This window comes from Pimephales promelas, chromosome 12 (assembly GCF_988280905.1).
Source record: "Pimephales promelas chromosome 12, fPimPro1.hap1.1, whole genome shotgun sequence".
NCBI lineage: Eukaryota > Metazoa > Chordata > Actinopteri > Cypriniformes > Leuciscidae > Pimephales > Pimephales promelas.
This window is the reverse complement of record NC_142780.1, coordinates 17,939,205-17,967,197: the sequence shown is the minus strand read 5'-3', so window position 1 is coordinate 17,967,197 and position 27,993 is coordinate 17,939,205. Positions and strand designations below refer to the sequence as shown.

The following is a 27,993-nucleotide window of genomic DNA, read 5'->3' as shown; positions in this document are numbered from 1 at the left end:
GATCTCTGAATCCTTAGTCTTTCTGCTACTTTTCATGTACTGTCTTTTGAAGACTTTTTTTGTTTTTGTTTTTTTGCAGGTTCAACAATAAGAGGAATGCATCTTGTTTTCGCGGCTCATTAAGGCCTCAATCCAATGTTTCTCATCAAGCCGTTCTTTTCATCTACCCATTATTCCCATCTAGTTTGTTATCAAACCTTCTCGTGTTTGTAGGCGTCAGTTAATTCCCACTCTACGTTCTTCAGAAATGACCCCCTGTCACTTGAATTTCTGGCACGCCGGTTTCTTTTTAAATCACAGAACATTGTAATTCTCTATAATTTCCTGTTTTTTTTTTTTTTTTTTGTGATTTCTATTAATATACTTCTCTGTGTTCACATTATCTATCAGTCCAGCAAACTCCAGACTAATCTCTCTAGTCTCCTGTTTTTTTTTTTTTTTTTTTGCTTTAGTCATTTCTGGTTCTCCCCTTTCTTGACTTTGCCTCTGGGAGTTTTCCTCTCTCATTGCCATGTGGTCCAACTATTTCATTGCACACGACGAGGATGGGAGAGGAGGTGCGGCAGGGTTGGGTGGAGCTGGCAAGAAGATGGGGCGTGCAGGTCAACGACCGAGGCCCCCTCGAATGAGTGACAGCCAGGAGGGCAAGATCAAGCTGGCATTTTTTATCGCCCTCATAGGCGTGACTCTGGCGGTACTTGGCATGGGCACAGAGTTCTGGGTGGAGTTATCTGAGCCAAAACACTTCAGGAACAACCAGACGTGTGAGATGGCACATTATGGCCTTTGGAAATCATGCGTTCGTACACTATGGGTGTCCGATATTGACCCGGAGAGAGAGAGCTGTGGACCTGTAGAATTGCCTGGAGGTGAGAGCACTCATTCTCTCTTATCTAACATATTCACACACTCACACAGTAGCTGCGTTTAAATGGACCCTAATAATCCGATTGTAATCGAACAAGTACCTCAGTCTTCGGAATAGAAAAGTCATATGTAACCATGTCAGTCAGAATGCATTGGCCAAATCCAATTAAAATTTCTTTTGAATTGTAAGGGGTGGTGTAAACACTTAATCGGAGTGAAACCTGAAACTGGAAACTATTGCGCATATGCGCTGACGTAGAAATGGCGTAATGATGTATGACACATGGATTGAGCTGTTGTTGTGGAATGAAGTCGTGTCATTCTAAAATTCAGAAAAAAAGTGGAGCAGGGTATAGTATGCAGGATATAGTATGCAGATTTCCTATATAGTATGATGACCTGCTGCATATTGCATCCCACAATGCAATGTGCTTGAATATTAACATATGTGCTGTGAATTTTAACATCTCTTTCTTAAATCGACTCTTTAAATATTTTGTATATATATATATATATATATATATATATATATATATATATATATATATCCCTTTATAAAAAATATATTTTTGGATAATATAATTGATGTAAAAAAAAAAAAAAAGATGTGGTTCCAAGATATGATAATTGCTCACATCTATTTCATTAATCACCATAAAATCAAAATGAACAATTCAGATTTTTAATGGAATATTGCAGTGTTTATTATAAATGATATATTCATGCACATCATTATTTTATTTTTATTAATAAGCCCTTGTAATCAATAATTAAAATAACTTCCCCTCCCACTTGCAACAACATCTCTTCTCTGATGACCTACTTACTGTCATGAAGGCGGGACGACCTGTCACTCACATGACATGACAGCAATAGCAAACCACAACGATCCAATCAATCCCAGATCAAAATCAAGTTCCACCCTACATTTTCACTTGTTCGAGAAGCTATTTGACAATAGGGAAGAAAAGACAATGGCAACTTCCATTTCATCCGTCATGAAACATGCAGCATAATGAGATTGTCGACAACAATGTAGCATAATGCTGTTTAAAACATTTCTTGTTGCGTAATATGTTCTGTTTTACATACTATTTTTAAAAAGTTGTATGCCGAATTCAGTGTGCAGTATGATAGTATTCCATCCATACACACCCTACCAGTCCAGTGTTTGCATTGCTACTGGGAAACTGGCGGTTGACATCATTAGATAAAAATGCTAATCAATAAGGAAGTATGAAGAAATGATTAGACTTACTAAAAGGAATGCATAAACAAAATCTGGTGTGTTTTTACACACACTGACTAAGAGTTTTATTTTGATAATATAACATAATGTATTGTTCTTGTATCGTGTATTGTTGGAAACGTGAACACATTATACGGCATACTTATATGTATGTATCTGGGTTAGCTGGAGGAGCAGATCATGCATAATTATTTTTAAAGACACAAAGCAGCATTCAGCTCACGTACAGCAAAACAGGGATATTATTAATGACGGTTGACTCTCTAAGATGCCGTAAGAGAGGCTTAGCTTTTCTAGTTCTGGTTGGTGATATTCATCTTACCTCTCATATAACAACACACACAAACAGAGAGTTTCATTTGCCTCAGTTTGTACGACTCAAGAGAACTGTGATGATGTTTCTTGTAACAGTGCCATTGGTCCGAGTCCGACTGCCAGATCTGTTAAGGAACAGTTCCACTCTCTACTTGAACCTGTCATAACAGATCATAACATGACACCCCTTTAGCTGAGAATGCAGAACTGCACTTTTTTTTGGCAATTTTTCCTGGCAAAGTTAAAAGGGCAGCCAGTTTGGTTTCTGCTTTGAATGTTTAAATAAGAGATAACTAAACATTCTCAGTAGTTTAACGTTTGAACATTATGCAGAGATGACCTGCTTTCATTCTCGGTTATGACTTCCATGATGCATTTTTAAGAAATCTGTTCAATATTACATTACCAGCTCTATGCTAATCATATCTTGTGCAGCTCTCAGCAATGACCTTACTTGACTCTGTGTGTGCCTCTATTTAAATTAGCTTGTCAAATTTGTATATACAGTGTATGTTTTTACATTAATTTACATCTTTAAATTACATTTTATTTCTTTAAGTATAAAGCAAAATTACAAAAAAACAAACAAACAAAAAAACCCCACACATTTAACCATGCCCTGACTCGTATGTAAATAAGTGTGGCCATAAAAATTAATCTTCATAAAAATTGGAAAATTGAAGATCCACTTTTTTTTATACAAAGTGTCACTATATATGTGACCTATATAGTGAGATATGCAAGACAAAAACATTAGTCTGACTCATGTGTACTTAAAAAATAGCATAGACTGAGAATGCGAAAATATGTTCTGTGTGAACTGACCCTGAATCAACCTCGAACAAATTGACAAAAAATAGAGTGCCGTGGACTGTAGGTCAGTAATAGGTTTATGCTCACTGGTGTGGAAAAAAACAAAACAATATATTGACTTCTAAAGACACTTTATGCATGTCTAGTGTATATAAATATATGGGTGTTTTCCTTATTTTGTTATACCATCTAATGGATTTTTAAAGATCTATCCAGAGGTGAGCAGAAGATCAAAATTGAGTGAGCACAAATTTTTCCAATGAGGGTAAGTTCTGGAAAAAAGATGTGTTTGTGAGAGGGGTCACAGTTATAGCAGAAAGGTCAGTCATATTGCACAAGGAAAAACTGCAGTCTGACTGCTGCCCGTTTGCAAGTCTAAATTTAGAAGACATGAGAGAAAAATCTGGAAATATAAGTAGACAACAGACAAGCTGCAGAGGACGAGAGAGAGGGAATGTGGATTTTATTTTGTATACATGCTTGAGTCTGTTCTCTCTTCCTTGTTCTGCCCTTCATCTTCTCTTTCCATCTGCCTCCCTCTCATTCCCTCCCTCTCCATCTGCCTCGCGCTCTCTGTCTCTTGTTCTTTCAGTGCCATATGTGAGAGGGCTGCTCTGTGTCCTCGACACATTAATACACAATGACCCTCACAGGGCTTACAGCAGAGAGCTCAAGTGCCTTTTTCTGTTTCTCTGACTGATTTTATTCTTCACCTTCTCTGTCTCATTTTTCGCCCTCAGAATCGAACTGCACATTCTTTAAATTCTACACTTCTGGAGAGAACGCTGTTATATTTAAGAAAACGACCCAAAAAAGTAAGTTCTTACTGTATCCTCTGCCCTCTTTTCTCTCTGCCTTCTATGTGTCATTTCCCTTTTTGCTCTCTCATCTATTCATTCTCTCCCCTTCCACGCTGTTTCTCTCATTGAAAATCAGTCATGTGTTTCTGTCTCCTCCCCCCGCTCCATGTCTCTCCAGCTCTCCATCACCCATACATGCAGGAGAATGTATCATTCCTGAGCTCCTTTCTTGTTCAATTCTTATTTCAGTTTACATAATTACTGAATGCCCCAACAAAATGCACTCACTGTATACCCAAACTTATCTGGACTTATCTGGTTTGGCTAGGCCAGTTAAAGGTACAGTTCACCAAAATAAAAATGAAACTTCTGTCATCATGTATTCACCGCCATGTTGTTCTAAACCTGAATAACCTTTTTTCTATGGAACACAAAATGACACATTTTGAAGAATGTAGTGGTCACTTTTGCAATTCAATTACACACAAAAAGATGCAAAATCACTATAAAACACAGTTCTCAGGATTACTATGATACATTTGTGTGAGAAACAGACACATTTAAGTTATTTTTCACTGAAAATCTCTTCCACCTGTGAACTGTTAGTTTACTGTTAACCTACTGATCAGTTTGATTCATGACTAAAACATCTGACTCAGAAGAGCAATCCGTCCATGATTTAGATATTGCTACTTCTCTTCAAGCATGATTTCCAGTGAATTATGGCTTCAATTTTGGTCTGTTGCTCACTTGAAGCTTTTGTGCACAAGATTTTTGATAGTGTTCTGTTATTTTAACTGGTAGAGCATGATGCTAGCGATATAAAGTAATGATTTACTGAATCCAGCCTGCTTAAAACTCAGATTTCACCACATTGAACACCTTTGGGATGAACTGGAATGCTGAACATGTACCAGATCCCAATGGCCAAAATCAGCCCCTGACCTCACTAATGCTCTTCAGTCTGAATGGGAGCAAATCCCTTCAGCCATGTTCCAGCATCCAGTGAAAAGCCTTCCCAGAAGAGTGCAAGCTGTTAGGGAGGGCCATTAAGGCCAAGGGTTTTGAAATAAAATGCCCCTGGGTTTGGTTGTCCACATACCTTTGCCTTTATCTTATAAAATGGAGACTTTTATTTTCAAGTATAAATTTTGTAACAATTATAACAACTCACTGCTTGCTTTGTTTTCTCTCTTAGGTTTGCACATGACAGGTGCAATATTGGCTTTGTTCAGTTTGTTTCTGATGGTCATGGGCGCTCTGTGTGTCACTATGTCTCTCAGTAAGAGTGTGCCCTTCTTCCTCAAGCCTGCAACCATCTGCTTCGTTTTCTCAGGTACTTTTCAAACACCTCATAACTGCATCTGATGACTTTGAAACACACCAGCACCATTCATCTGCTGTAAAACTGAAGTAGCTAATTATGGAGTATGCTACGTTTTATTAAGGCGTCCTGTGAGTCAGTGTTCTAGACTAGGATTGACAACGGTGTAATGCACTCTGTCCCATTGCTGAGATTCTGAACTCAAACATCAACCATCACAACTTCAAGCATCTCAAGAAATACAGCTGGCCTTATTTCAGGGTCACCTCACTAGTCAGGTGTAACCACTGATATTCTTTATTTTATTTAATTTGTTATTTATTTTTATTTCGAACAACAAAAAAAGATAATTAAAATTAAAGCTACAAGCAGCGATGCCCCGCGCACCTGTGCCACCGCCACCCGGCAGTTTTAGGAAGACAGAGCACGGTGGGCAGTATGTAATGATAATAAATAGGAGGGCTATGTCAAAGTATTTGTATTTGCCACATTTCCTGCTACCAGCAGGTGGCGCTATTGCTATGCCCAAATATGAGCATGGTCATGTGTTCAGGACAAGACTCTTATCAAACATGTGAATTTTGGGGCCGATCAGACATTGTATGCGTGAGTTACTGCAGGCTGTCTGTGGTTGCCTAGCAACATTGGAACTGCAAGCAATATTGAACTATATGACATTTCATGCACAAATCACCAAAAGTCAGGCCGCTAAGGGCACACCCTTCGATGAAAACTCAAGATCTTCTCAATTTAACGTCGCAAAGGCCTTAAGATTACACTCACCTTTAGATCAGATCAAAACTGTAGGAGGAGTTTGTTTAAGTACAATATCAGGAAATTACGAAAAATGCACAAAATCTAGATGGAAGTTAAAAATAGCTGACTTCCTGTTGTGTTTAGGGCTATGCTCCAAGAGACTTTTTTGTTGGTATTGGGTCATTACATGTATGTACCAAATTTCATACCTGTATGTGAAACGTAGAGCCGGGGCAATAATTTAAAGAGTTTGCCCCACCCAATTTTGAAAACCATATCACACATAAATTTTCACCACTTCTGAAGCGTGTGCAAAGTTTCAGAGTTTTCGAGCATGCGAAATGCGAGCATGTTTCGAGCATCCCTCTAAAAAGCGCTTCTTTTAAGAGAAGAAGAAGAATAAACAAAGCAAAAACAATAGAGTCCCCTCACCATTGGTGCTCGGGCCCTAATAAAATATAAAAAATGCAGCATACCGAAAAAAAAAAACACAAAAAAAACAATATCTATAAAGTACTATAACAATAACTACAATATGTTCGAAAAGGAGCAGGATAAAGTAGAAGCTGATTAAAAATTTTAAGTTTGAGTTGTAGAAGAAGATATGGCAGAAACTTAAAGCGCTGGTGTAGTTAGAACAAAGTTTTTTTTTTCCACTTAGGGGTACTTTTTCCACTAAGTTTTGCTGAGGGCATCATTTAGATGAATATGTAAATGTGTTCCTTTCAATGACAAAATAAACACACAACAAAAATAACAGTGTTGAGAAAACAGCAGTTAAGAAAGCATCTTATCATAGCAACGTGGATATGTTTGCACCAGCTCTGGAATCAGCATGGATCAACAATATTTGAAGGTGTTTTCCAGAAACATCCCTTTTGCAAGCTGGTACCTGATTTTATTGACATAATCTCACACCAGTTTGTTTTTTAATTTTCGAATCCATTCAGCTGATTTTCTGATGTTTAGAAGAATATCAGTAACCAGACAGTTTCTGGTCTCATTGACTTCCATAGTAGGAAAAAAATATACTATGGAAGTCAATGAAACCAGAAACTGTCTGTTTACTGATATTCTTCTAAATATCAGAAAATCGGCTGAATACATTCGAAAATGGTAAAACCCAAATGTTTAACTCTGGGGGAGTGGTAAAATGAGCCTATTTCAAAAAAAAGTGGAATATCCCAAAGCGCCTGACTCCCAAGCCAGAGAACCGGGTTCGAGGTCTGCACAGAGCGGGGCGAGTAGGACCTGGGTGAGGGGGTTACACATGCACCTCCAGACTGAAACTAAATAGAAAATTAATAAAAAAAATGGAAACAATAAGTTAAAATGTTGTCGCCTAGACTAGAGGAACAGGATCAAAAATTTGGAACTAATTTACATTAAAATGCAATTATATAGAAAACACCCCAATTTATATAACTTGTTGTAGTCTATATATTAAAATGTCCCTTCATCACAGCTCACAAGCTAAAGTAGGAAGCGCTTTTGGCTAATTTATCACCTAGAAATATAATTTAGCTCCTAAATGTTTCATGTTGAATCGAAAAAGGTGAACTGTTACTTTAATGAAATGTCCTTTCATCTCTCCACTTTCCACAGGTATCCTGGTCCTGTTGTCCATCATTGTTTTCCACCAGTCTGTGCTGGCTTTATTGGCAAGCGATCACAGTATCCCTCTCCATCACGAGCTGTCCTGGTCAGTGGCGTGTGTTGGCTCGGCTGGGGCCGTTCTCATTTTTGGAGGGCTTATGTTCCTGTTGCTTTCCCTCCCCAACAACCCCCTGGAGAAATGCTTTCGTCAGCAGAGCAGTAGTGATACCTAGCTGTCCTGTGAGTTAAGTAGCAGAGGATCTTTTATACTCTTATGCTGCTTGTGGAGACTAACTGACGTTATAAAGGACTCTCAAAAGCTAATGTTCATAATGTTTCGCAATAACCTGCCTTAGAACTGCTTATGAATGAGATTTATAGACCTTAATACACTTACACTGAATTTGAACTGATATTTCCATGATGGCTCTGTACATAAAATCAGTGACCAACAGATCTGTTTACTGTCTTTAAAAGCTTAATTTACACTACAAGGCATGCTATTAAGCATTGTTTATTTATCTGCATTGCTAATTTGTATAAAAAACCTGATTTATTTACTTGCTATGTAAAACTGACTTCTGACTGATGGTTTCTGCAGGCTGAAAGTGTAAAACTGTTTCTTTTTTTTAAATGCCATCCTATCTATGCTAAAGGATAGCCAATATGTTTCGTTATCCATGTAGCTGTGGTGTGAACTTCCCTATTCTCATAGAATTAGGGCCCATTCACCAAGAACAATAACTATAACGATAACTATATTAGCGTCCACACCAATGCATAACATTCTGTTTATTATGAACAGCGTGCTGCAGTTTTTAGCTTTTTTTTTTTTAGCTGAAGCAATTGAAAAATCAATTGATCAAAAATCTGTCTCTATTTAGTTATCAAGTAAAGAAATCAAATGTTGCTCTAAAAATTTTCTTATTGAAGAAACTGTTTCACTCTGATATATGTCACAATAGGGAAGAAACGATTATCACAACTTCCATTTCATGCCAACTTTAAAGTTGGGTGGATTCTGATTCCCTGTGAATGTTTTTATCGTTTGATTTGATTTGTTTATTTTTTTCTGGTAAATTTACAATGAAATAACCCCCCCCCCCCCCCGCCAAAAAAAAAAATCTCATTTTTTTTTCTCATTTTATCATGAGATTTCTCAAAAAATCTTAGTTTATCATCTCTAAAAGTGATCCCAACTATATCGTTCCTGTGTCGTTATTGTTATAGCTATGGGACTTCTCCATTTTCATAGAATTAAAACATTTATTAAAACTTAATAGTTGTATTGCCATTTTGTGAATGGGCCTTTAGAATGATTATTTAAAGTTTGTAGTTGAAGTCGATATAGTTATCGTCTTTGGTGTGAATGGTCGAGTTGGTGTATGCTAGTTAGTTGTGGCTTGTGAACCATCATAGCCATGCTGTTTAGCAAAACTTGGCAGATGAGCTTCGTTGACCAGAATTATCTGTATGGTGAAGCTGGTACCCAACAAAGTCTTGCTAGTTAAATAGTCGAATGGGGATATACGCTGGTGACCAGCTACAGAGATCCCAAAAAAGTAACACTTTTGGACACATTTAAAAATATTAAAGTAATTTTTAACTTCTATTGATTTATTAACCTAGGAAATTTTTGTGCCATCTTTCTTTATAGGGTTAGTTCACCAAAAATGAATAATCTGCCATTAATTACTCACCCTCATGTTGTTCCTAACCCATAAGACTTTTGTTCATCTCCTGGACACAAATGTAGATCTTTTTGATGAAATCTGAGAGCTTTCTGTCCCTCCATAGATGGCTACACAACCACCTCTTTGACACTTCAAAAAGTCAGATTAGTCCAAATTTTTCTGAGGAGACTCAATTACTTTATATAATGAACAGATTAAATTTAGACTTTTATTTACATATAAATATTGATCAGCGAACATAAACAGAAGCTCAACCGAAACCGTGTTTAACCCAAACACGCGAGAATGAACCTCATTGGTTCTCACACATCAAGTGAACATGCTTGAGTTTCACATGAGTTTATCATAACCCATGTGTGAGTTGATAAATGTTTGTGTTGTGAATAAAAGCCTTAATTAAATCTGCTCATCACATAAAGTGATCGCATCTCCTCAGAAAACTAAACCACTCAATTTATCTGGATGAGTTTTACGATCCCTTAAAGGACAAGTTCTGTATTTTACAATTAAAGCCCTGTTTTAAGATTGTTTCTGATGTAATAGAATGGTTAAGATTGTTTTTTAGACAGATGCTGCTGTCCCGACAATTTTCAGTTTCAGTTCTGTGATGTACGGCATTACTCCGCCGCCGGAAACGCAAAGTCTACAGTTTTACAATGAATGGTAAAACACCTGTTGGAATGCATCTTTTGCAGCGATTTTTGTGTGAGCATATCAGTGAACACCCCAGACTACTCGGTGAGTTTCACTTCTTTGTAAACTAAAAGTTTTATGCATAAAGTTTTATGCGTTTTCTGAAGGATTGTTCCTGTGCACCTATGCTACCATTGTAGAGGTGTGGAGATGCTACCACAGAATCAGAAAATTCATGAGACAGCAGCATCTGTCTAAAAACAATCTTAACCATTCTATTTCATCAGAAACGATCTTAAAGGGTTATTTCGGTATTTACTCACCCTCATGTTGTTCCAACCCCGTAAGATCTTCATTCATCTTCGGAACACAAATTAAGATATTTTTGATGAAATCTGAGAGCTGGATCACTCCTGCATACTAGTCCATAGGCTTCTTGAGGAATTGAAACTTGTCGGCCCCGAAAAGTTATTAAAGACATCGTTAGTCCATGTGACTTCAGTGGCTCAATCGTAACTTTATGAAGCGACGAGAAAACTTTTTGTGCGCAAAAACAAACAAAAATAACGACTTTATTTCAACTATTCACTTCCTTCTCTATGGGCCTCTAGTCAGTTAACGTAGTGTGATAGCGTAGAGCTACGTCACACCTAGGCTCACTATTGGCTGACGCTGGTCATGTGTGTGATGCGTGTGACGTACAACAACAGATCATTCACTGTTAAACTAGTAACCTGACTCGAGGCAGAGAGAGAAGTAAATGAATAGTTGAAATAAAGTCATAATTTTTGTTGTTTTTTGCACAAAAAGTATTTTCGTCATTTGATAAAGATAAGATTGACCCACTGTAGTCACTTGGACTATTTTAACGATGTCTTTAATAACTTTTCGAGGCCAGCAAGTTTCAGTTCCTCAAGAAGCCTATGGATTAGTATGCAGGAGTGATCCAGCTCTCAGATTTCATCAAAAATATATTAATTTGTGTTCCGAAGATGAACGAACGTCTTACAGGGGTTGGAACAACATGAGGGTGAGTAAATACTGAAATAATTTTCATTTTTTTCAAAACAGGGCTTTAATTATAAAATACCGAACTTGTCCTTTAATGAACTTTTGAAGAGTCAAAGTGGTAGTTGCGTAGTGGCCTGTGGAGTGACAGAAAGCTCTTAGATTTTATCAAAAAACATATTCATTTGTGTTCTGAAGATGACAGAAAGCTTTACAGGTTTGGAACGACATGAGGGCAAGTAATGACAGATTTTCATTTTTAGGTGAACAATCCCTTTAAAATAAATGCTGCTTGGTTTGATATTTTGCTATAAATTCATTATTAATGCATTTAATTGCCCAAATACTTTTTGGGATCACTTTATACTGGTCTTTTCTGCTGTTTTTTTTTCAATTAGCAAAGTAATCAGCTGATTAGATATCATAGTTTTCAATGCATAGATTTGCATTATATAAATGTAAAATGATGCTTAATACTATCCATGAAACCAATGTGTGTGTATAAAAATGATGAATGAAATGTTTTGATGTGGACGATACAGACTCGTTGTTGAGCCACACTGTTATGTAAATAATGTATTTATATTGTACTCCAGTCGAAATGAGAGCACCTTGTCCTTATACTGAAGATACAGTCCTTCACTGAACTTTCTTCATCTCCTTCTTTCTTATATCAGTTCTTCACTCTGTGCCACTCTCTATTCTTCACGCTCTTTCTCGTTCCCTAGTTTTGCTTGAGGATTAAATCGCTTTCACCCAAGACAGTCTCCTGCACTCCTTCCCTCGCTTGTTTCTTAATCTCACTCCTTCTCTTTTGCCTCTCGCTCATTCTAAAATTAGTGCATTGCTCTTCTAAGCACATCATGTTGAAATGGATGAGAAATATTATCCTGGTATGTCAACTATGCCCACCCTCGACGTTCTCTCGATGTTGATCGCTCTTGGGTGTCTCCGAGGGTTTGGGTGGAGCTGCTGTTTCCCTGCGTCTGCCGTCCCGTTCCTCCCCTCCCACCCGAGTGTTTGTGAATACAGTGTCAGTACATTTGGGAAGTGAGGAAAGGCCTTAGCCTCAGTAATCTGCATGTCTCTCATCCAGTCTAACTAAAGCCTCCATCCAGTGCAAAACAATCTAGATATCCGCAAACCGCAGAAATGACAGGTGGCGAGTGTGTTCCTGGAGTAACCGTCTCGACATGTCCTACAGTATGCTTATAATTGGCCCTTTTTAATTTGGGGAATCTGTATTGGGTCTGTAGGATAAGAGCACGTGGCTTGATCAGCTGGGGGAGTATGGGTGGGTGCAGGAGTTGGGAAATTGGAGCCTCTAGGTTGACACTGAAGCTAGAGGTCTGCTAGTATATATAGCCCTTTAATAGTGCCTGTCAGACTAACGGGCTGTTCTTTCACTTTTTATGTGTCCAAGTACATGGGGGGAATAAAACAGGATCTGCTCTCACGGTGAAACTAATTGTTGGTCCGAACAGAAAGAGTGCATGTTTGTGGGTGGGTACAATAAAACACTCAATAGCCAGTCTTCCAATAGTAAAATAACTGGGGTGGTATGTGAAGGTTTGACCATCTGGATATTAGGGGAAAAAATGGGGTCAATTATCATCTTCCAAATTTACTCTCAAAAAAAGTAGTAAAATCCAAAAATGATTCTGCAAAATATCTAGATTACCACTTAAAGGCCTGTTAAAAGGAGGCTAGAGGGTAACAAAGGGTAATAGTGTATTATTTTCATGTTTTTTTTTCTCAACCTTTTTGACTCTTTTGGGTCCTCCATTGTTTACAATATTCAAAGGCCCTATGACTTTTCCATTTGTTTGTGATTTACTGGATAAAGATTAAGGATATGGATTTTTACTCTCAATTTTGAGCATGGCATAACTAGAAAATGTTATATTCCTTATAAAATAGGGCTGTCAAACAATTAATCGCGATTAATCGCATCCAAAATAAAAGTTTTTGTTTACATAATATATGTGGGTGAACTGTGTATAATTATTTTATATATATAAATACACACACATGCTTGTACATATTTAAGAAATATTTTCATGTATATACTGTATATGGATTTATATATCATTTATATTACATATAAATATTTTATATATAAATATTTTTTTTCTTAAATATACATCCCATGCATGTGTGTGTTTATATATACACAAAATAATTATACACAGTGCGCCCACATATATTATGTAAACACAAAATTTTATTTTAGATGTGATTAATCGCGATTAATTGTTTGACAGCCCTACAGGATCCATGGAATTTTATTAATTTACAGGACTTTCCAGTTGTAGAAATCACACAAAATTAGGCTACCTAGGTTTTCAAATACCATGAGCACCCTCATTTTTTAAATAATTAAATGGAAAAAAAAAATCAAATAAAATTGTTTAGGAGGTTAATTCAAATTAGAAATAACTTAATTTTTGCATTTATTTTAAATAATTTTAGCTGAGAATCACTGTAGTATTATAAGATTATGAAAGCTCATTTTGTCCTCAGAGTAAAAAAAAGAGCATTTCTTACCAAATTTATCTCATAATTGCTCACAATCGCAACACTTTTTTAAATATAATTGCGCCTTTGAACAATTGCAAGTTTTTATCTCACATTTTCAAAAATAAGTTTCATAAATGTGACTTTTATTTTAAACTTTTTCAATAATCTAGTTATATTTTTTACTCTGAGATTAATATGTTCTTCCATAGAAAACAATTTTGATAGGTGACAAACTTCTAAGGATCAAGATTTTAAAAGACACAAATGACATCACTCGCAGATTGTCTGTTGTTTCTTTTTTATATATAAAATCCGTGCAATACAGTGTTAGAGTTTATCACACATTAAGATAAACCATATTTTCTCTAGATATATCTATTCTCCACTACGTAATATTTATAACTAAGCACATAAATGCTGTCTGTGTGTAGTTTTTCACATTTTTCATGAATTAAAAAAAGACCCCCGACTACAGGAGATTGTGATTTTGATGCCCATTTGCACTCAATTATGTAATGTCCTGTGTTGACCTCTTGTTGGCTGGGATCATGGAATAAAGGTTAAAGGTTAGCAGAATGTCCACATATATAATCTCTCATTTAGAGAAGCAGACGGGTCAAAGGGAGTCAGGTGCAGCACAGTGAACGTTTGTTTTTGTTAGGGTTTTTTTTTTTTTTTTTTTTGGAGGGGAGCTTTGCCTTTGGGATACTGTCATGTTCACATGACACAATGGAGGGAAAACACAAATGACACAGGGCATGCCCCAACATAGAGTGTAGCCCAACAGGGCTCAAGGAAGACCAGTGTCCTCATACATATTCAAAAAAGCCCCGCCCACCCATTCTGCCCTCTCCGATACATATTTGTCCTCTGGTTTTAAAGTCTTTTTTTTTTTTTTTTTCAAACGTGTAATATACTTTTGCATTTCAAAATGTATTTTTTTTTCAGCCTTCCTTCAACTGCAGACCTGTCGATTTACAATTCAAATGGTCCTTTATTGTCCCCGCCCATTTGAAAAGCACAGTTTTGGCTAGAAGTCATTTTCTGAATGTCATTCACCATTTTCTCTATACAAATATATCATCTGTCCCTCTTCGACTAAGTGAGGGAATGTTTTAATGCCCCAAAACAAAGATTTTCAATTTAACAAGTGCTACTTCTACTGCTAACAGTGATTTTAACAAAAATAATATGATGGTAGGTTTTTTATAAAAATCTTTTTCGTTTGAACTCTTCAGTCCATCAATTATGGTGCTGATCTGTTTACTGAACTGGAAGACAGATATACAGATATTACACACTAAATTGCATGTTATCAAAGGGTAGAAAATAAAACTTTCATTAAAATAAATAAAACGCTTCTCACAAAGTTAGTTGTAATAATAATAATCTCATTCTCACAATACACTCATGTTTCTGCAGTGCTCAATATCACATTTTTGAATCACAGTCAAAATCTCGTCTTTCTAGTTTAAAAACTAGAATCATTTAGCAATGTTTAGAGCTGTTCAAACTTACTCATGATAACAACAACACTTCATCGTCTTGGAAATTCTTCGTCTTCAAAATCAAGCAAAATAATAAATATCACAGTATCCCATGATTATAGTTTCATTAAGAATAAACATGTTATAAAACAGTACTGAAAAAAACAAAACATGAATGTTGTTGTTATTATGAGATGTTTGTCATTCTTTTACTCTTTATTTTTTCATAAAGTGAAACATTTTTCAATACTGAGAAAGTTATCCTCTTTTTTTTTTTTAGTTGTTTTCCCCAGTCTTTCCATCTAAGTCATCTCTTGCACTTTGTCAACTACTCCAACCCTCGATCTGTCTAGACTGGTGTGGTTTTCCTATTTAGCGTGTTGGAGTTACTCTCTCTGTCACCTTTCCCTAGCCTATCCAGCGTCCCCATCCCTCGTTCCCTCTCCACCGTAGAGGAGGAGAAAGGTGGAGGCTGGGAGGACGGGACTGAGTTGCCGAGCGGAACATTGGAGTTGGAAGAATTCTGGACCACTGACGGATTGTGGGATTTTAGCGAGGGCAGCGTCCCACTCATCATCATGCCTCCTCCGCCCCCTCCGCTCTCTTTAGGGAAGCAGTTGTGCAGTTGGTATAGTGTGGCGCGATCCACCGTGCCGTACAGCGGAGGGGCGCCCAGCCCTCCTAAACCACCCAGTTTGGGGTCTCGGGAGAGGGTGTAAAGGGAAATATCCCCCCCTGGCAGAGCGGAGCGGGAGTGGGGGTTGGGTAGTGTGGACACCGAGATGGGCCCCTGGGAGAGTAAAGCTGACGGGGCCATTCCGAAGTTCTTACCCCCCGGAGGACCACCCACGGGGGACGGGTCTCGAGAGCGCGAAGGGTCGGTGGATCGAGAGCTGGAACGCGATCTGCGGCGGAAGCGGTAGCTCGGGAGTCGTAGCATGGCGTGAGTGGTGCTCTTAAAGATATCGGTGCGAGAGCGACAGCGGAGCTCCTTGTTCTTCTCGATGTAGATGTTTACCGCCAACACACCCACCATCTCGGCCAGGATGAAGGACAGCCCACCAAAGTAGAAGGACCAGCCGTAGGAGTACTGCCATTTCTTATCCTCGTCCTTCTTTGGGGAAATGTCACCCAGAGCGGCAGAAATGTACACTATCACACCGATGATGTTACTCAGGCCTAAAGATCAAGGGTCAAAAACATGCCAACTGATCAAAATGTGCTGTTACTTCAGGTGATATGCAGCTTTTGTTTGCAGAATAACAACGATTCAAAAGCATTTGCAGTCTAATGTGGCAATTGACCGATACAGATAGAGATCAGATTCATTTTACAGTAATATTGTGGATCATTCTGTACAAGCACAAGCAATTAAACACATTTTATAATGAATTCTACTTATTGTCAGTATAAATTAGATACACAATGGGGTCCAAATGTCATATTTTTTTCACTAAACAGATTTTAACTGAAAAATGTACTGGACAATTAACATATTATACTATATTATAATTTTAAACATTTTTGTTTATGCATGACCGACAATTTTATTCAAAGCGACTTATTAATTAAATGTCTATCTCAAATGCAATGGGTTATATGCACGCATAAGTTCCGCATTTGACGCAAGGACTCCCGTCCATTTCCGGTTGTGGAGATTAAAGCGGAGGAAAACCGAGGAAAACGGAATTATGGCAGAGTCTTCAAAATTTACTCTCCCCCCCGTCTTTGAAACGAAACGTACATACGTTTAGATGTAATTTTATATATAGTTATGTTTATTTAATATAATTTTAAAAAGAAGCATAAACACAACGAGGGGTGTCTGTTTTATCTGTTTTTGTGACTAACGTTTCTTTAGTATAACCATGGAGTATAAAATTCAACATAAATTCTCGGTATTGCATTGGACTCTACGATCGGCGGAAGTTATCGAGCATCCTTAAACCTTCACCGGAAATACCGCCGTGCATAGAGCCCATTAAGTCTGTTTGGAAGTGTCTGTTGTGATATAATAAATGTATCATAATTATATGTGCATCTTGAATGCAATGTAAGCTAAACATTATATCATATTAAATGATATATATAATCTTTAAAGCATTATGAGACAGACATTATATTAAATTATGGATTATATAAATGTAATGTATAACTTAAAAGGTACAATTGTTCGCCACCAGGAGTCGCTAACCTCTTAATATAACAAAGGCGTATATTGATGACGCAAAGCATTAAGCGGAATTATGGATCTTGTCTTCAAGCTGATGGATCTTTCGTGGTTGAGTGAATACAGTGATTTTTTTTAACATGACTGTGGTATGAAGCAAGGCGTGATTGCTAATGTGGGACATACCAGTGCCACGCGCAATGAGAGGCCCGTGGATATAAAGGAATAAGGACATTTCATTCTACCGAACTACGCTCAAGTGCTGAATTAAAACTCACACAGGACAGTTTATAAGACGAATTAAACTTGAGGTAATGCAGCGCTGTTTCACTTGCTCTAACAGTTACACTATCACACTAAACGGCGTTTGAGTGTGTTGCATGTTGTTAGTTATGGTGTTTGTTGGCTATATGAGACTAGCAGTAAGCTAGATCAACATATAGATCATATTCGAACATTTCATCATGTTGAACTAAATAACATTGATTAGTTTTATGTACATTTTCTCATCTGTTTAATAAAGCACATGCAACACTTGCGTCTCTGTCAAGGCGAAATTAGTCACAGACGTGGTGTTCTCGGCATCTCGAAAGATTTTGATTTTAAAATTTCGTTTAAAAAGTCTCAAAGTCTGCTTGCCATGGTCCATAATGTTTGAACAAAACAACAACAGCGTGAGCGTCCTGCTAGGCATAACCCAGTTGTCCAGATTTGTCGCCATGGTTACTATGGCAGTACGAGCGGAAACTAAGGGGAACGCGGATATGACTCGGATACTGGCGACTCCCTCACCCCTGCTCACCATAAACAGTAAAAGAAATGGACACAGTGACCCCATTGATTTCAATGGAGAAGACTGAAACCCAATTATTGCACTTCCTGTCTGATGTCTGAGCGACTGCGCAGGCTTAAACTGACCTTGACGACAGTCTGACAGTTGTAAATCTTCTAGTAGCTGTGCCAAGACAAAACTGAATCACCTAATTACCCAAAAACGTTATAGAAATATTTTGTCCCGTTGCTTTTATGGACTATCTATCTATGGGCTTCTCCGTTGACTTTATGCCTCCATGTCCCCCCGATTGCCTCATAGGCTGCATTTACACTGCAGGTCTTGATGCCCAAATCCGATTTTCCGACTATATCAGATTTTTTTGACGACCTGCTTACATCATCTTTTAAAAGTGACCCATATCCGATTTTTTTTTTTCATTTACACTATAAACTGCTGAAACTACCAAATGTAGACGTTCTGACCCGGGAAATTAAGTAAAACAGCACAAAATGCAATGGATACAGATGTGAATAAAATTATCCAGTGTTTTTCTTTCCACAATATTTTGAAAAGTCATCAAAACATTGGGCTCGTACGGTGGAGAAAAAAGAGGGGAGGAGAGGCACTGTAGCCACGAGCGCTTAAAATGATGCCACGTATCTCGTGAAATGTCTTCAAAAACAGATTTATTTCTACAACAACTCTGCATTTTAGCCTTCACTCTTCGCCCCAAACACTCAAAAGACATGAAACCTCCGCATTGCTCCACTGTGTGTATCCTTTCTTCCATCGCGCCTGTAATCGCGCACTTTTTAATGACGGACGACTCGCATTTACTGGGGAATATCCGATTTGTCTGCTTACATGGCACACGCAAATGCACGTATCTGATTCTGAATGAGGCCTGAATCCGATCTGAGAAAATCGGAATCCATGCGTTTTTTTCCTGCTTACACGTTCACCAGTCATATCCGATCTGTGAAAAAACGGATTTGGGTCACTTGAACCATGCAGTGTAAACGAGGCCTTAGACAGTAAAAGATTGCCTGCGGGCTTCTTCTCCTGTCTATAAGGTAATGTCACTATTGTGCGACAGAAAGTTGTGCGGTTATGACGAAATCGTTCGCCTATTACGGGGCCGTAAAATAAGATACAAGGTAATGGAACCTTTAATGCATTTTCATATTTTTTTTTAGAAATAAATTAAGGACAAATGAAGTCTTAAAATTAAGTCTGGACGTCTCAGATGTAAAGTTATTCGCTCTCAAAGTGACGGCAAAATGAATGGGAGTCAATGGAGTGCTAACAGCAGGTAAAGTTCTGCTACAATGGTGGCTCCCGCGAGGCTTCAACTTCCGGCTAATGGATTACCCCCTTACTGCTCACACGCTCGCAATTTTCTCACAATTTACAAATAATTGGAAAAATTGGGGATATTGTAAGTAATCTATCTTAAAAACTAAACAAAATATATAACATTGGCCTAGTGGTGATATTTTACTGCAAAAATCCTACATATTGTACCTTTAATATAAATTTACTTTGCATTTAATTCTTATATATATATATATATATATATGATCTCTTTTTGTAATAATGGCAAATATTAGGTGTAATTGACATTTACTCCAGCACCAATACATGTACACACACACTGCACACACTTTACCTGCTGCTACGAACAGAATGCCAGCCCCCAGCACGATATTCCTTTTGCTTTTGTAGAAGCGACTGGCTGCGATACAGACTCCTCCCATTAGCAGCAGGATGGCACTAAGAATGGGAAAGATGTTGGAGGCCCGGACCACTCCTGCAGGGAAGGAGAGAACAGCAGAGTAGAGAGACAGATGGGAGGGTGAGAGACGGAGAGCATCATAAGCGTGAAACGTGATGAGTGCACGCCAGTCAGTTCTGTTCAGGTCTTTAGCCCTGTGCATTTGTATTTCCACACATTTTTAGATATATACATATTAAGCTAAAACAAGGCACCTGGTTAATTAAATTATGCAGTTGTGCTCTCTGTGAAAAAGCCCCAGAGGAAAAATGTTCCCCTGGCAGTTGGGCATCCCATCTGGGACCAGTTAAGCTGGGACAGAGCAAGGAAATGCCATCTAAATACCAACCAAAATGCCAACTTGTGTGTGTGTGTGTGTGTGTGTGCGTGCATTTATGCATGTGACGCACACAGGGAGCTGTAGCACAAAAATGTCTTGGAGCATTTCAGGGGATATGAAGCATAGGATTGAATCTGCAGAATTACTGTGAATCTGCAATATGTAACTTTGAAAAAGCTCTTCTTACAGTATAGCACATCAAACAAGCATAGGTATTTAAAAGGAAGATCATCGTCATTATTTTCATTACCATATGTAAAAACATCTTTTTAAAAATGTGTAAAATCATAATAATTTGTTACAATACAAGGGGGGGGGGGGGGGGGGAGGGGGTAAATAATGACAAGGGCTGGGCGATATGGCCAAAAAATCATATCTCGATATTTTTTGGTCAAATGGCGATATACGATATATATCTCGGTACTTTCTACGTTTTCTATTTAGATAAAGAAAATCTTTATACTTAATATATATATATATATATATATATATATATATATATATATATATATATATATTCACATTCGGCCCAATGATCCTACAAACAATGTTGATATTGAAGGATATGGAAACAAATATAATATAGGCTATGCAATATATTATGTGCAAAAAGCTTTTGTTTTTATATTGACTAAAAGCTAAACTAAAAATGAAAATAAAAACAAAAACAAACGCACAAACTAATTATATTAGCCTGCATTTGATTACCCCATTATAATCACTTTCACTTTCATTAAAAATATATACTTGTAGGTTTAAAATTCCACATATGGCACATTTATTTTCTCCAACAACAAATATTTTAGCAATATGTTTATTTTAGTCAGAATTATTGCGTACTACGTAGTACTATTCACGCGCATGCGCGCGCCGGCGCTCGTTCAAGGAAGCATGAATTTTAGCGGAGATTCACTTGCAGAAGCTCGTCCTCTTCTGACATGGACATATTTGTTGTGAAATGGACATATTTACTTTACTTTCTAACATTTACAGTTGGAGAATATACCTGTGAAATGTAAGTTGAGCACTGAGGAAAGCACCACATCTCAAACGCATTAAACAGCGCAAGTATATCTGTCAGTCAGCAACAGTGTCTGTCAGAGCATTTGACAGGGCGGCAAGCTGCCTTAAACTTGTTAACTATATCAAAGTGATTTTGACGCAATTAATATAAGCTTGTGTCATGTTTAGGACAAATTGTACTACGTAGCCTAGCTACTTTCACTGCAGCAGCTCACACTGCAACCTCCGCCATTTTTCAAATGTGCTCATATCAAACTACTGTATCGATATAAACGGTATTGCCTCATTCCATATCGTTTTAAAAAAATATAACGATACATCGTACATACTCGATATATCGCCCAGCCCTATACCATTTTTTATTTTAGGGTGAACTGTTCCTTTAACATTGCTGTTGCTGCATTCCATTCATGCTGCAGAACTGATAAACTCTGTTGTTGTAATAAAGGGCAGCCTCTTACGCAGGACGTATTCTGCTCCATCATGATCAAAGTCAGCGTCCTCTGGGAAGTGGTTGATCTGGGAGCACACGCCACGCTTCACCCCTATAAGCAAAAACATGTCAGAGGATCGTCAGAGGTAAGACATCCTGAGCATATGTTAATCCTGAACTGAGAAAGAACCGCATACCTCCGTAAAAAACCCTCGCACACAAAAATATTACTGACCACAAACCTTTGAACAGTAGTTCGTATTTAACACAGGAAGTGTCTCATGGAATATCAATTGTGATCATGGTCAAATGCAGTAATGTCAATTTTCTATTATTCTTTCATAATAAAACAGGCATTGATGTGTAGATAGATAGATAGATAGATAGATAGATAGATAGAATGAATGAATACCTTTTAATGGTCTAATTCACAATCCAATCTTTTTAAATTAGACAGGGAACTTATTTTTGGATTGTAGCTGCTGATACAGATCTAATTCTCTTAATTCATTATGTTCATTTGTTAAGATGTGGAACAGACGAACACACACACACACACACACACACACCCTAGAAATCTAGCCCTGGAGTCAATCGGGGAGTGAATAGCTACCCGCTCCAGTGCTGGGGGCCTACGGCAGACAGACAGACTGACACGGTGTTGATTGATGGAGTGGGAATGTGATGGATTGATGAGACGAACGAAGGGAGAAACAGGTGGACAGGTGTATGGGGGATTCTTTTCACAGCTGTTTTTGTCTTTTTATATTCCTCCTCTTATGGACATTAATCTGTATGAAAGAGACGAGGGCACAAAAGGGAAAGGTGTCAGCGTATAAGAATCTGCCATCAACCTTTTGGTCCTTTGTTAAAGATACTGTAACCTTCAGTAACGGCCTTTGTTTATGCCATCAAGTGCACGTCACCAGACCTGCCAAGCTTGGGGAAATGATTTGAGTACCACAACAGTGTTAACCATCAGTTCACATGCTTTTGCACTACTTCGCTTTGCACAAGGTTATGTCCCCCCTCACCAACAATATTATTAATTTATTCATAATATAAATTATATTTTAGTTAAAAAAAAAACCCCACAACAATTATATCATGAGGATATAGGAAACCCTATATATTGTAAATATGAACAAATTTTGATTTTGATGGCTATAACAAAAAAGTTGGGACAGAGACCAAATAAAAGTGAAATGATTATCCAAATTAGATTATCCAACTATTTTGAAACAGTCCACAATGAGCAAGTGAATTGGTAATAGTTGAGGCTATCATGTTTGGGTGTAAAAGTGCTTCTCAGTCTTTTTAAGCAAAGATGGGTCATGGCTCATCACTTCCCTGTATAAATACAGGCACACATTTTTAAAAGTAAAAAAAAAAAATCTCTCTGCGATTCTAACTGTTTTCAATCAATGTAACTATACAATATTAATAATTATTAAAATATATAGCCTAATACTGTAGAAATAATATTATTGTAGTGTAAAATAAAAAAGAGTATTTAATAATTTTGCTTTAAAAAAATAACATTAAAATTACAATACTATTTTTTATGGCTCTCTTAATTTCCTTCCTTTTCAAATGATTCTTCAAGCTGCTGCTGCTTCTTGCTTGACTTGAGAACTGCACATGCACAATTGAAAGGCATTACTAGTTTTTTTTTGTGTGTGTGTAGTTGTTGCAAATCATACCAGTGTACCTTGAGGTCAAAATGTGTTCCTGCTACGTAAAAGGCATACAGGTTGGCAGGTCTGCATCACCCACAATGGAAGAGCCACATATTTTAAAAAGACAGCAGTGTGACGAGCCACTGTGCAACTTTTCCACGCTGAGAGTTGAGAATTGTGCAACTTTGGATAAAACGAGCTCATCAGTGTCACTTTTTACCCAGCCATCCAATCACAGTGGGGGAGAAGTGGTGAAAATACCACACCTACTTGTACTATGCCTCTGTGAGTGTACGGGACCTACAGGATTACTATAGTAATCCATACAACCCCAGTTGATGAATCAATGTTGGCTGAAGAAAAATTACAGATGTGCGCAAGGAAAATACTAATATTTTACACTTTTTACACCAGAAAGTATATGACTTTCAGCCAGCTGTCAAATGTGTGTTCGTGAGTTGACAAAAACATCAGCATGTTGTGAGACTTGCGTGAGAAGTAAAGGTCCTAGGTGCTTAAGCATCACTACTTGCTTGAGCTTCAGAACATGCTCACAAAGTGCTGATGTCCATGTCAAGTGTGAACCCCTGTTTGACAGGCAGATGGAAGCAATGGTTTTGTAGCGTAAACTTTGTAAATATTAGTATTTTTCTCACACACGCTATCATTTACGCTTCAGAAAACTGGAGCCGTACGGATTCCAGTCACGTTCAATTTGGGTGATTGTCAACTTTGAGGGTTCCATCCACTTGCGTTATATAGACTCGCAGTTATGATTATTATTTATTTATTTTTAATCTTTGAGGGTGAGTAAATGATGAGAGATTTTTTTGGGGGAAAATGATCCATTTTCTAGACTATCACCAAGCCAGTATGGAAATTCAAGCTAGTCCAAATTGGTCAAACAGGACGTTCACCTGCTTACCATGACCTTGCTTTCTCTCTTGTAGAGCCAGCCATCTAAGCTATGTTACACACGAAAGCAATTCATTAGCTTTCAGAGTAGCACTGGCCTCTGCTATATCGACTGCTACAGCAGGGGAGCCTAGATGCAGTGTGTGTGTACATGTCTTGACATTGACAATCGGGGTGATGTGACAATCAGCTCACCTATCATCATAAAGCCCAGTTGTATTTGCTGTTTGGACTGATTTAGCTGCAACATTTATTATGCAGATCCAAAAAAAATCCGCTTTCCACTTCACCTGCTTTTAATTGTGTTTCAACTGAGCATCTATCTTGGCTCTAATCCCCCAGGAAAGCAAGGATGTCTTGACCTCTAAACTATGCCAAGAGTGCTGTAATACTGCAGTGACCAAAGGGGCGAAGAAAGAAGGGAAAGCGAGGCTTTAATGAGATAGAGAGAGAAACAAAGAGAGACGGCCGAAAAAAACAGGCCGCGTCGCTATGATGATTGGGAATCCAGGCTTATCTTTAATTGAATGCTTTGTTATCAGGGAGCTTAGCCATAAGGCTAAATTAGAAGAGCACAATGGCTGGTTGCAGGCGGAGTGGAGAGCGTATTACACGGGGATGAGTGAGAACATGAGGTGCTAGAACGACCCCTAAGACTACGACTGCTGTCCCTCTGTGTTGACCTCCCAATGCAATCTGCTCGGCCTTTTAATTAGGCATTTTGGGCTGTGCTCCTAAATTCAAAACTCTTCAGCAGCAAACAGCTATATCAGGGTTCAGGTTTTATGATACTATGCGTGTTCATTACCCAGACAGAAACATAGTGTCACACCTGGTACATGTGGATTCCACGCGTACCCGTACCCGTACCAGATGTGGGCCGATTTAAATGAAGAATTTAACTACTTTTGAAATGGTTTCATCTTTTATACAGAACAATTTAAAGGCACTTGTGATTGTGAAAATAGATTAATAATATGCATTATGTGAGATCCTATTCATTTGATGAATAATTAAAGTAAATAATAAAAATCTAATGTTAAGTATATTTTTTGGAATTAAAAACATTGCCATGCCTGTAAAATGTTCCAAGACAGGGGAAATGACTATCCTCTTGCGAGGGACCCTCTTCCTAAAATATAAATATTGAAAATAGTGTGATATTATTAAGATAACATTTTATATTGTCACCGCAATTATTATAGATACGTATACACTACCGTTCAAAAGTTTGGGGTATGTTTTTTTTTCTTCTATTAATGCTTTTATTCAGCAAAGACACTAAGGCTTGGTTTCACAGACGTGGCTTACGTAGGCCTAGATCAAGCCAGGTTTTGGCCTTAATTAAATTAAGACATTTGAGTACGTTTTTTTAAACATGCCTTAGAAATAAAAAAATAAATAAATCCATTAGTAAATCCATTACAGGATTTATTTTGAGACAAAACAATGGAACTGGCAAGCTGCTTTTAGTAAAAACAGCTCAAACATGCATTTTAGTCTGGGAATATCTTAAACCTTGTCTGTGAAACTGAGCATAAACTGATCAAAATTGACAGTAAAGACATTTATAATGTAACAAAAGATTTCTATTACAAATTAATGCTGTTCTTTTGAACTTTCTTGTCATCTAAGAATCCTGAATGTATCAGTTTCCACAAAATAAAAATAGTGAGCAGAACAACTTATTTCAACATTAATGATAAGAAGAAAAGTTTCTTGAGCATTAAATCAGTATATTAGAATGATTTCTGAAGGATCATGTGACACTAAAGACACAAAATTCAGATTTGCATCATAGGAATAGATTAAATTTTAAAATCTTTTCAAATAGAAAATGGCTATTTTAAATCGCAATATTTCAAATATTACTGTTTTTACTATATTTTTGATCAAATAATAGCAACTGTGGTAAGCATAGGAAACTTCTTTCAAAAACGATTTCACAAATCTTACAGAGCACAAACTTTTAAACAATTGTGTATACATACGTTTTTTTATATACAGTATACACGAAATTATAGGCACACATGTTTTAAAAACTATGGCTGGCAATTGAATAAAATAACTGTTTATCTCATAAGTCTGTAGAATAAAATTATACTGAAACATTTAAAAAAAACATTTATCATAAAAATATGATATTTAATTATTAATATTTAATCAATATATTAAGTTAACACTAGAAAATATAAATTTTCCCCATGGATACCAGTTTAAAAACCACTGTTTAAACTTTTTAAAAACTATTTTTGATTTGCCATCTGATTTGCTATTGTTTGTTTATCAAAATCTGGCCTAGTATTTTTTTTAGTATAAACACTGTATTATCATAAGACTGCCCTAGTGGAGGCAAATATTAATAAATCAAAACCCTCGTTTTCTCCCAATAAGTGCACAGATGCCACCACTACAATGTAACCAAGAACCAAGATATAGCTGACCCTCCAGACAACAGATCCTCCACAGGCCAGAGTGCGTCAAAGCCCCAGGGTCCTTCTTGTCTTTATTATGGGGATCATCTTGTGAGTTGTTGGCGGTGCTGTTGCAGATGAGCGCCCGCGAGTACAGCCAATAATCTGTGCCGATAGCCACCGTCATCAGGCCAAAGGATGCGAAAGCACCCACGATGGTGAGAAGGATCTGAATGCCCTTCTCACACACCATGCCTACAGGAGAGAGCAAGAGATGCAAAGAGAGAGAGATACGGAAACATCACTGATTGTCAATCTATATCTCCTCCAATATGTTCTTTTATAGTATCGATTTAAAGAGATGAGAGATGACTGAGCTCCTTCTCTTTTAGACTTGATTCTAAATCACGCAACCTCAGCCTCAAGGCCATTCAATGCTTCAACCTGATTGGACGAAGCAGCTTACCTGATGGCGAGTTTCTGTCCTTCGACTCAATTTTGAAATCTTTCTTTTCCTCGTCAGATGAGAATGTGCTGTCCCCTCAATCCGGGCAGCATCCATCGACTGTCCTCGCACACTCCTTTTGTTCTTCCTGCACTCGTTTACTCCCCCGCTTCTCTTCTGACAGGTCGACCACAATGGAGAAGCTTGTGTTTGGTCTCTGTGATCCCTTCGTATGTATGCAGTCTTACTTTGCGTCAGTTCTGGTCATTGCTGATATATAAAACAAAACCTAGAGATGAGATAGAAAAGGAAGAAAAGATAGATTGGATTCTGACGCAATTTCTTCGCTGCAAAAAAACAAACAAACAAAAAAAAAACAACTGTTTGGAACTTTGGCAAGGAATGATTCTAAAGAACTTGGGGAGAAGGGAGCAAAGGCAGGTCTACACTGTTACCATAGTAACGCTGATTTGCAAAAGCTTGTGCATGGAGAGATGGGAGGGGGGCAGTGCTTTCATCCCTTGGGACGAGATAAGGGAATAACTGACAAACATGCAATTCAGCAACATTACATGAATTGGATCATTGGAATGAATCTGTAGAGACTCCCTGACCAAGCAAGAGGGAGAATCATTACCTCACACAGTGCTGGACGCTTTATGTTAACCACACCTATATGAGCACACAAATGCACACACATACAATGAAAACCTATAAAACCAGAGGACAATCGTGCAGTACGCATAATTTAGCAAACATAATTTAGCAGACATAATGCAGGGCTGCCTTGGCTGTTAATAATTTATAATGCAATATGGCACAGCCATCAAAATGGGTTAAATCCTGTTCACATGGTGAGCCTCTGCAGTACAGATTTGTAGCGCTCATAGAAAAATCCCTTTCGAGTCAAACATGGATGGACAATCTGAGCCGATTTCTAATGTGCCAGTGGCACATAGAAAA

At 37.6% G+C, this 27,993-nt stretch overlaps 2 protein-coding genes across 3 annotated transcripts in view; one reads left to right on the top strand and one right to left on the bottom strand.

The window, feature by feature from the left end:
* Positions 1–29: 29 nt before the first annotated feature.
* cacng6b (calcium voltage-gated channel auxiliary subunit gamma 6b) lies at positions 30–8,821 on the top strand. Of its 2 annotated transcripts, XM_089117597.1 has the most exons (4): positions 37–869; positions 3,985–4,059; positions 5,243–5,380; positions 7,730–8,821. In XM_089117597.1, the coding sequence occupies exons 1-4, from the start codon at positions 512–514 to the stop codon at positions 7,951–7,953; spliced, it is 795 nt and encodes a 264-aa protein (XP_088973723.1). In that variant the 5' UTR covers positions 37–511; the 3' UTR covers positions 7,954–8,821. The 2 variants fall into 2 exon arrangements, with proteins under 2 accessions (XP_088973725.1, XP_088973723.1); XM_089117599.1 differs by lacking the exon at positions 3,985–4,059 and having other exon boundaries at positions 30–869.
* Positions 8,822–15,346: 6,525 nt separating this feature from the next.
* cacng8b (calcium voltage-gated channel auxiliary subunit gamma 8b) overlaps positions 15,347–27,993 on the bottom strand; it is a 28,722-nt gene continuing 16,075 nt past the window's right edge. The window contains exons 2-6 of the mRNA XM_039679993.2: positions 27,052–27,319; positions 26,616–26,840; positions 21,606–21,689; positions 19,677–19,817; positions 15,347–16,241 (exon numbers count right to left, since the gene is read on the bottom strand). Coding sequence (XP_039535927.1) covers positions 15,412–16,241; positions 19,677–19,817; positions 21,606–21,689; positions 26,616–26,838 — 1,278 coding nt within the window. The 5' untranslated portion in view covers positions 26,839–26,840; positions 27,052–27,319 and the 3' untranslated portion in view covers positions 15,347–15,411. The remainder of the gene's footprint in view (positions 16,242–19,676; positions 19,818–21,605; positions 21,690–26,615; positions 26,841–27,051; positions 27,320–27,993) is intronic.

Bases quoted from the DNA above. Each gene is read 5' to 3' on its own strand.
- cacng6b (XM_089117597.1), top strand. From the start codon at position 512: ATGTGGTCCAACTATTTCATTGCACACGACGAGGATGGGAGAGGAGGT. The intron at 870-3,984 runs GTGAGAGCACTC...TTTCGCCCTCAG, and splicing joins ACCTGTAGAATTGCCTGGAG to AATCGAACTGCACATTCTTT. The intron at 4,060-5,242 runs GTAAGTTCTTAC...TTTCTCTCTTAG, and splicing joins TAAGAAAACGACCCAAAAAA to GTTTGCACATGACAGGTGCA.